The sequence below is a fragment of the Sinocyclocheilus grahami genome, unplaced genomic scaffold, assembly GCF_001515645.1.
Source record: "Sinocyclocheilus grahami isolate Dianchi unplaced genomic scaffold, SAMN03320097.WGS_v1.1 scaffold966.1, whole genome shotgun sequence".
NCBI lineage: Eukaryota > Metazoa > Chordata > Actinopteri > Cypriniformes > Cyprinidae > Sinocyclocheilus > Sinocyclocheilus grahami.
In genome coordinates this window covers 335,529-345,744 of record NW_015506145.1, presented here as the reverse complement: position 1 = coordinate 345,744, position 10,216 = coordinate 335,529, and the positions used below count along the sequence as shown (strand labels likewise).

Sequence of the window (10,216 nt, the reverse complement as noted above, 5' to 3'; positions counted from 1 at the left end):
CTGATTTTTACTTTATTTAAACTTTGTGTCATTTATTTATTTTATTTGACATCAAGGTGTATGCCGTGCCTCCAAGCTTTATTACTCGTTTTGCTAATAAACGTTCTACGTTTATTATTTATTTGGTTATATATTATACATGTTTACTTATTTCCAGTTTTGTATACCTATTTAAACTTTATGTAAGTTATTTGTTATTTTATATCAGGCATAGCCTGCCCTATAGCATGGTGTATTTTTATTTGTTTTGTTAATAAAAGTTCTATGTTTTATATATACGCTAAAGTGAGTTTGACGTTGTATTTTGTTGTTGCATTCAAGCAATTGACGCCGAACTGCCACTAATTCGAAAGTCAAAGTAAAATGCGCACGGCGCTTTTAAGCTATTTAAAAGTGAAGGAAAGCGAGGAAAAGAGGGAAAATTCTAACGAACTAAAAACGACAATTCCTTTACTCCGAATTGCCGCTATTTGAAAGTGAAAGTAAAATGCGCATGCAGCTTTTACAAGCTATTTAAAAGCGAAGGAAAGCGAGGAAAAGAGGGAACGCACCCGCGGTGATACCGGTATTACCAGTGTTGTCACACGTCGATTAACCGGTGGGAAAATTTCCTCACCGTCACAACCCAGGAAAAAAGAAACACAACTCACCACAAAGCCAAAAAGTTAACCCAAATTTGAATTTACTTAACTGAAATGTTGCTATCTTTACTTAACAAAGTTGCTATCAAACCAAAAGTGTGTAATCCTTTTCTGTCAAAATTAGCTTTACATGTAAGATCAAACAGTCAGCAATATGAAATAAATAAATAATGGTCACAAATCAATGGAATAGAAAACTCTAAAGCCCAATTTATACTTCTGCATTGAACCTATGCCATAGCTACACAATAGGCTGTGTGTAGCACACATAGCCTTCGGCATAGCCTGACGTGCACCTCTCCAAAAATGTAACAGCACGTCAATTCGATGTGGACCGCAAGCGCTGTGATTGGTCTGCTAGAACCCCTCCCTCTGTATGTATTTGAGTTTTGTGTGTGTTTTTTTGCACTTTAATATACTTTAATGTTACACATACTTATTTAAAATAAACAAAGCAAAGAACAAGTGTCTTATTTATTATACAACATAGCATACATCACTTAATTGTCCACGACAAAAAATGTTGTTCTGCCATGGTACAAGACCTTGTGGAGATTGAAAGAGTGCCATCTTCTCCAGTTCCGTTGTCGTCTCCTTTTTTGTAGTTTTAAATAAATTATCTGTTCTTAGATATTTTTATTTGCCGCCGTCAAGGCTGATGCTCCACCGACAAGCTGCTTCTTCTTCGGCTTTTGCCTTGATGCTGTGGGTTACACCAGCATCATGCCCGCGTGGACACTGCAGACTAGCGGTCTGCATGTGTAATTGCATATCGACGTGGACAACAACACAGGCTGTGCATCGGTTTTCATTTACACTTCTATGGCGTAGAGCAGTGGTCGCCAACCCGTCGATCGCGATCGACTGGTAGATCTTTATCACTGTCCCAGTAGATCCCGAAAAGAAAATAGTAAAATAAGTACAAATGCATTACATTCATGGGGTTATATTAATGTATCACTGAAGGGAACTTAGAAAATCTTTGGAGGGAGTTGAAAATCCGTGTTGCCCAGCGACAGCCCCAAAACATTACTGCTCTAGAGGAGATCTGCAAGGAGGAATGGGCCAAAATACCAGCAACAGTGTGTGAAAACCTTGTGAAGACTTACAGAAAACGTTTGACCTCTGTCATTGCCAACAAAGGGTATACAACAAAGTATTGAGATGAAATTTTGTTATTGACCAAATACTTATTTTCCACCATAATTTGCAAATAAATTCTTTAAAAATCCTACAATGTGATTTTCTGGATTTTTTTTCTAATTTTGTCTCTCATAGTTGAGGTATAACTATGATGAAAATTACAGGCCTCTCTCATCTTTTTAAGTGGGAGAACTTGCACAATTGGTGGCTGACTAAATACTTTTTTTCCCCACTGTATATCCTCTCTCTGTCTCTCTATAACAGTAGTGCAACAGTAGATATATCCGTACCAAATATGTTTTATAGGTGTTTCAATTCAGCGTGCATGTGTACCAAACAAATATAGTTACTGTAGTACAGTTACTACATTTTTCCCTCAACAACATTTTTTCCTCTTTAGTAGTTCACAGGAGCAAAAGTATGTAATTTACATTAATGCAGTATAAATATTATATGATAAATATACATGTAGGAAACAAATAAAAATTTTGTTGTTGGTATTTGCCATTTAATATTTGAAAGTTCCTTGTATCTGGCAGATTAACATAAATAAAATGCAAAAGCAAATCCAAGTGGTCTTTTCTTTCTAGTTCCTTTTCAAAAATGTTGTTGACAGCACATTAATGTTGCACCAACACAGTTGAAAGGCAAGTGAACACACAACTACCGGAATATATTGTATTTTTAATACAAGCCTCTTGGTAGTATTAGGCAATTGCGGAAGTTGACCCTAAATTGAGGAGTACTTGAAAAGGGAGAAGGGAGTGACTGGGGGTGAAAGACCAGTGTAAGCATTTTGTGGGGAAATTGGGCAGGAAAGATGAATATTTGATTTTTATTTTCTGCTTGAATATGTCATAAATATTTAAGAGTAGGGAAGGCCTCCAGAAGTTCCCTCTGCAGGAGGAAAGGTGCACAGCGCACACACATATGCACACAAATACATGCATATGCATATGCATAAACACAAACACAGCTACATACTGCATCAATTAGGAGCTAATTGATGCTTCTGTGAGGAAGAGGATAATTGTGGGACTTCAGTCTTTACATTAATTATGCTTCTTGTAAGAAAGTGGATACTTATTTAAGATGTGCAAATCTAGCACTCTGACCCGAAGTACATATAAGTGTTTATGTATGTAGCCTTCAGTATTGCACTTGTGCATTAAAGCTTCGATGTACTCATTACTATTATTTAGAATAATGTCTTAACGCAGCACTGACTGGATGTTTGAACAGTTGTGTTGTGTACCTGAGTGGACGCAGGGTCCTCAGTAACCGTAGCACCCGAAGCATTCCCAGGATCTTAGTGCCGCTGTTGGAGATCATGGATACCAGGATGTCAATCACGGAGATCATCACCAGCATACCATCGAGAATATTCCAGCTGCTCTTCAGGTAGGTCTTCTTCCCGAAACACCAGCCCAAAGCAACCACCTTCACAGCAACAAGACGTATGATTTTAAAACAGAAATGTTGGATAAAATTTTACTTAAAGCCAAATTGTGTAGTTTCATACAAATACAACATTGTATTCACAACATTGTATTCTAGTCCATGTAAGCCATTTGTAGGTTGATCTGTTTTGCAGAACAATGGACGACAGACGAATTTGTATCATAATAGTCAAAATAAAAACTTTTGTAAAAATAAAAGACTTCAACTTTGAAGGAATAGTTCACCCAAAAATGAATATTTGCTTAAGATTTACTCACCCTCGGGCTATCTAAGATTTAGATGAGTTTGTTTCATCTAAAAAGATCAGGAGAAATATAGCATTACAGCACTTGCTCACTAATGGATCCTCTACAGTGAATGGGCGCCGTCAGAATGAGTCCAAACAGCTGATAACAATATCATAATAATCCACAAATAATGAACACAACTCCAGTGCATGTTTGTAGGAAATAAATCCATCATTAAGGCGTTTAAACTTTAAACCGTCTTTTCTAACCAAAATACAAGTCCATAATCTATAACAATGCCCTGTTGTCCTCTCACACCAAAATCTACTGACATAATCGGAACAGTTTTTGGACTGTATTTGTTTGTAAATGGTGCTTGATTTCTCTCCTGACTCAGGTGAAATGACGTTTTCACTGGAGAAAGCAATATAATGGATAGAGAAGTTAAAAACTTCTTGATGGATTACTTGTGGATTATTGTGATGTTTTTTTTTAGCTGTTTGGACTCTCAATTCTGACGGCACCCATTCACTGCAGAGGATCCATTGGTGAGCAAGTGATGTAATGCTAAATTTCTCCAAATCTGTTCTGATGAAAAAACAAACTCATCTACATCTTGGATGGCCTGAGGATGAGTAAATGTTCAGAAAATGTTAAATGTTGGGTGAACTATCGCTTTAAGTAAAGGCAATACTTCATTATATCTGTAAAGCATATTTTCTGTAGTTATGTACTTTGTTTACTGTAGCTTTCATTACAAATGAATTTTGTAGATGTTAAAAATGCACACAATTTTGTAAAAAATATGCACCCTACTATAAATTAAATTCTTTCGAGGATAATTGTGGGACTTCAGTCTTTACATTAATTATGCTTCTTGTAAGAAAGTGGATACTTATTTAAGATGTGCAAATCTAGCACTCTGACCCGAAGTACATATAAGTGTTTATGTATGTAGCCTTCAGTATTGCACTTGTGCATTAAAGCTTCGATGTACTCATTACTATTATTTAGAATAATGTCTTAACGCAGCACTGACTGGATGTTTGAACAGTTGTGTTGTGTACCTGAGTGGACGCAGGGTCCTCAGTAACCGTAGCACCCGAAGCATTCCCAGGATCTTAGTGCCGCTGTTGGAGATCATGGATACCAGGATGTCAATCACGGAGATCATCACCAGCATACCATCGAGAATATTCCAGCTGCTCTTCAGGTAGGTCTTCTTCCCGAAACACCAGCCCAAAGCAACCACCTTCACAGCAACAAGACGTATGATTTTAAAACAGAAATGTTGGATAAAATTTTACTTAAAGCCAAATTGTGTAGTTTCATACAAATACAACATTGTATTCACAACATTGTATTCTAGTCCATGTAAGCCATTTGTAGGTTGATCTGTTTTGCAGAACAATGGACGACAGACGAATTTGTATCATAATAGTCAAAATAAAAACTTTTGTAAAAATAAAAGACTTCAACTTTGAAGGAATAGTTCACCCAAAAATGAATATTTGCTTAAGATTTACTCACCCTCGGGCTATCTAAGATTTAGATGAGTTTGTTTCATCTAAAAAGATCAGGAGAAATATAGCATTACAGCACTTGCTCACTAATGGATCCTCTACAGTGAATGGGCGCCGTCAGAATGAGTCCAAACAGCTGATAACAATATCATAATAATCCACAAATAATGAACACAACTCCAGTGCATGTTTGTAGGAAATAAATCCATCATTAAGGCGTTTAAACTTTAAACCGTCTTTTCTAACCAAAATACAAGTCCATAATCTATAACAATGCCCTGTTGTCCTCTCACACCAAAATCTACTGACATAATCGGAACAGTTTTTGGACTGTATTTGTTTGTAAATGGTGCTTGATTTCTCTCCTGACTCAGGTGAAATGACGTTTTCACTGGAGAAAGCAATATAATGGATAGAGAAGTTAAAAACTTCTTGATGGATTACTTGTGGATTATTGTGATGTTTTTTTTTAGCTGTTTGGACTCTCAATTCTGACGGCACCCATTCACTGCAGAGGATCCATTGGTGAGCAAGTGATGTAATGCTAAATTTCTCCAAATCTGTTCTGATGAAAAAACAAACTCATCTACATCTTGGATGGCCTGAGGATGAGTAAATGTTCAGAAAATGTTAAATGTTGGGTGAACTATCGCTTTAAGTAAAGGCAATACTTCATTATATCTGTAAAGCATATTTTCTGTAGTTATGTACTTTGTTTACTGTAGCTTTCATTACAAATGAATTTTGTAGATGTTAAAAATGCACACAATTTTGTAAAAAATATGCACCCTACTATAAATTAAATTCTTTCAAAACCAAAGCCTGTTAGAAAAACTATGCACATGTTTTTCAGAAACACAGAAAATGTGTTTGAAATCTGAATTTTGGGAAGAAACACTTTCTTATTCCTTTGAGGTCTTTTTCACACTACCGTGGCATTTCTGAGAACGTATTATGTTAGACTGGCATACAGCTGGCATATAAAAGGGCTGGGGGGGGCTGAGATAAACAAACCAGGATTGAGAATCATCTGACTAAAAAGTACTAAGCATGAATGCACAGCTCCTAATGATGTTGCTGGTGAATATATCAAACCACAATGTGATCAGACCTCAAAGTGAACAAAGGCATGTCAGGCACCAAAAGCCAGGAGTTTCAACAGCCGTCATCTTCATCCGACCCGGAAAGTTTTAGTCAGTTGCCGTTAATTAACCTCCAGTGAGTATGATTATTCTGTGCCATGATTTTCATTTGAAATCTCTAAGGCGGGCATGACCTGGCATAAAGCAGGGCCCCAGAATAGAAACCCTAGACCTTTGTGACTGACACCTATGAACTTTTCTGTCTTCTCCAGAGAGGCCTCAGCATGTTCTTCCATTTCAACGTTAGTCATTTGAATATCTGGCAGACAATCCACCCCTGATTAGTATTAACTGCTGTGGTGGAGAGTGGAAAATAGAGAGCAAGGCTTGCTTAATAGACTCTTCATGTCAGTGGACTCTCTTTAGGACCTGTATTTGTTCAAATGTTTAATTCAGCTGACTGGCGGCAGTTGAACATGTCGGAGCATGATTTTAATATTTTTGCTGCTGTAGTCTTTGTGTAGACTTTGTGACTGTCAGTGGAAAGCAGTGCCTTAAAGTGATAGTTCACCCCAAAATTCTGTCATTATTTATTCACCCTCACATTGTTCCAAACCTGCACAACTTACATTCTTCTGTGAAACACAAAAGGAGAGATCTGTTGTTACAATGAATGAAACTGAAGTTGTTACATAAATGTTAAAGTTGTTTTATATATATATATATTTTTTTTTTTTCACCAGACTCCATTAGTCAAGCTGATCTAAGAGAGATCGGCACTATAAAAAAGCCACAGGGAACTGAAGTTAAGTCTGCTTTTGGCTGGTATTGTGGCCCAGGCAGTGTGCTAGTTTACCCTCTGTCAGAGAAGACACCACACAGAGACAAATGCCAACCCCGTCACCTACCTTTATTGTCATTTCGGTCACAAAGATGGCAGTAAATATGTAGTTGGACAACGTCAGGAAGATGCGTTCCTGCGGAGAAAACCAGAGAAGCAGGAAAAAGTGATGGGTGAGTCAGTGCTGGATCAGAGAAGATTTGTGTGTGTGTGTGTGTGGCATAACACATTAGAGGTGCCTCCTGCGAAGGTATCTATTGGACTAAGAATCCGCCCACGCTTTGAGTACTCCACGGGCATTAACATCACTTACTAACACGCACACCGCATGCGATACATTTCATCCAGCATTCTCACTGGATACTACTAGATAACAGTGTGTAACAAATGAATAAGTAACAGCTTCATGACAGTAACCATCTCTGAAGTCCAAATAAGTAAATCAAATCTGAAGAATCATCATTAAAGATAAAAGTGTCGGTTAAAAAGTCTTTAAAAATTAAAAGATAAAAGCAATTTAAAATAAATCCTTAAAGAGATCATATCATAAATCATGTTTTTCTTCCCTGGGGCCCATTTATATCGTTAGTCGAAAGTATTTTGTGGCAAAACACCCATTGTTTATGTTTTTTTTTCTAACCCTGAGAATGTAACCTTTTTTGTGTCTTTAAGTATTTCTATTCTCTTTTTATTGCAGCATTTTTCACTCAGCATTGCTTTAGAATATTATAATGTAACCTCTGGAAATAAACTTTTTACTGTGCCGGCATACATTTTAAATAAGGCCAAAATTTGATTTCGATTGAATTTTAATTTGATGGTTGTTTGTTCATGAGATTACATTCGTAAACATAAGACTGTTACAAAACACTATCATCCTAAAATGACACAGCAAACACGAAGACTTCCTGCTCCTCTCGCCCTCCGTCCGGGCCACACGGCCTTCCCACACAGCAGGTGCTGTCCTCTCCACTTCTCTGCTCTGACCTGAGCCAGGACTGTTTGTTCCTCATTCTATAACAGACTGTAACACTGTCAACAGACTCCATCCTAAAATGCTCTCATACTAAAATGACTCAAATCTAGAGACTCCCAGTGTAAGGAATGACTCGCCTAACCCCAACGCCACAGGTGGATTAATATGCTGATATACAGAAAGAGCCATTAGAGCTGAAATAGTTCCTTTAAACAGCTAGGTACATTTTTGTTCATCTATTCCTCTGAAAATATACAATGTGTATGAATTGGGAAATGTAAATTTTCAAGAGCAAGTATGCTAATTCTATGAATTTCTGAATCAACAGACCAAGAATTGAAAATAAATTTCAAATTGATGTAAAGAATGAAGTTTGGGGTCTTTATTATTTATTTTTTTGAAAGAATTAATACTTTTATTCAAATATGATGCATTAAATTGATAAAAAGTGACCGTAAAGAATTTATTTCAAATAAATGCTGTTCTTTTGAACTAGTCAAAGACTCCTCAAAAATATTAAGCAGCACAAATGTTTTCAGCATTGATAATGAGAAGAAATTCAGCACCAAATCAGCATATTAGAATGATTTCTGAAGGATCATGTGACCGTGAAGACAGGTGCAAAGGTTGCTGAAAATTCAGCTTTGCCTTCTCAGGAATAAATTACATTTTAAAATATATTAAATTAGAAAACATTTCACATTCAACAACTTTCAACAACTACTTTAAAAAATCTTAACAACCCCAAATATTAATCTAGAAAATGTAATGACTCAAACTGCATACGTTTGTATAAAAACAAGAAATCAAAAAAGGACTCTTTGCAAAATAAATACTGATAATCAGATCTTCTCAGACATCAGAATCAGCATCAAAATAATCTAATCCTGCATCCTAAATAGCAATGCAGAGAGTATAACAATATAAAACCAAACTGAATCAAAACAGACCACGCTGCAATGCAAACCAAGCAGTCTGCAATTTGAACCTTTATGCCTTCTAGTGTTTAAAGTTTAAACCTTGGTCCCATTCTCCCACTTTCTCCCTCCACTTTCCTGTCTACACTGCACCGTCCTAAACAATACAAAACAAAAAGAACATACATTAAATAAATACGATGCAGTTTGCATTAGGGGTGACAGAAAATATTAATATCTATTGTGTAGTCTATGCCGCATGCTCTGTCTATGTCAGGCATGTATGGATCGTGAAAGCCTAATGGATAACAATGTAGGCTGCTTACACAAAGGTTATTAGTTTGGTCTCAGTAAGGGGTAACCCAGCTTCTAAGATCCCACCATGGTTCCGCTGAGTGAGGCATCGATTGCTGAATTACTTCATCTATAACTGGACATTATTACCGAGATTTGTGATTGTTTTGGCTTTTTATGGAAAAGTAGAAGCCGAATAAGAATCCATACACAAATCAGCCCTCAGCTCTGCCACAAGCCATTTCGTTTTTAAGTCAACAGGTATTAAGGATTCATTCAACTTTGCAAATAACCCTTGGTGTTTAATGATTCTGGGTGCAATGGGATGAGAAGCTGATTTGTACTTTAAACAAGTGGTGTGGAAGCAAAATAAGCAGCAGAGATCTCCTCCTTCAACATGGTCTCTCTAGATTGTTTGTCCTTCTCCTACTGTGTCTGAGCAGCAGGGCCCAGGGGCCTTCTTTCCCATGACCCCCTGCTAATGCATGTTTCAGTGGGTCGTGGCATCATGTTCTAAAACTCCTGTTCTCTCTGAGAAAGCCTCCTACTGACATCATCATTGCGGTTTGTATTGTTTCTGAAAACAGACTGACGTCTTTGCCATTCCATTCTGCTCGGAGGCTTGCTTTCATTCATTGTCGAGTGAACCGTGTGTGTATGTGCAGGTCAGAATTCATGAATGAGGAAGAGCATGTCTAAGAAGCACAGTGTTTGGTTTCCGAAGGAGAAGGGTCAGACAACCCCTGTCCTTCACTCTCATTCTTTTAAAGGTTACTAAATGTCTGAGGAAGCACACACACACACACACACACACACACACACACATAATAGTACAATCTATAGCTTGGCAGAGAAAACAGAGACAAATCAAATACTAAAAAAACATGTTTGAATTAATATGATTGTGTGCACGAAAAATTCACTGTAGAAAACTGAAGTTAAATCTAACAAACTTAAAATAAAAACAACACATTTAGTAAAATTCTACAAACAATGACACACCCCTGTTTGCTAAAGTCCATTTGGTCAAAAACTGCTTAAAACAGACAATGTCATTAAAAAAAAAAAAGTGCACTTTACATGCCAGAAAAATATTTTTTTATATCATATA

The 10,216-nt window shown here is 36.9% G+C and overlaps 2 protein-coding genes across 2 annotated transcripts in view; both read right to left on the bottom strand.

Moving 5' to 3' along the window:
• LOC107564847 (voltage-dependent T-type calcium channel subunit alpha-1G-like) overlaps positions 1 to 3,211 on the bottom strand; it is a 61,503-nt gene extending 58,292 nt beyond the window's left edge. The window contains exon 1 of the mRNA XM_016250019.1: positions 3,040 to 3,211. Within this exon, the coding sequence (XP_016105505.1) occupies positions 3,040 to 3,155 (116 nt within the window). The 5' untranslated portion in view covers positions 3,156 to 3,211. The remainder of the gene's footprint in view (positions 1 to 3,039) is intronic.
• Positions 3,212 to 3,535: 324 nt separating this feature from the next.
• Positions 3,536 to 10,216, bottom strand: part of LOC107564851 (voltage-dependent T-type calcium channel subunit alpha-1G-like) — a 77,063-nt gene continuing 70,382 nt past the window's right edge. Inside the window, exons 20-22 of the mRNA XM_016250023.1 lie at positions 6,986 to 7,054; positions 4,540 to 4,724; positions 3,536 to 3,539 (exon numbers count right to left, since the gene is read on the bottom strand). Coding sequence (XP_016105509.1) covers positions 3,536 to 3,539; positions 4,540 to 4,724; positions 6,986 to 7,054 — 258 coding nt within the window. The remainder of the gene's footprint in view (positions 3,540 to 4,539; positions 4,725 to 6,985; positions 7,055 to 10,216) is intronic.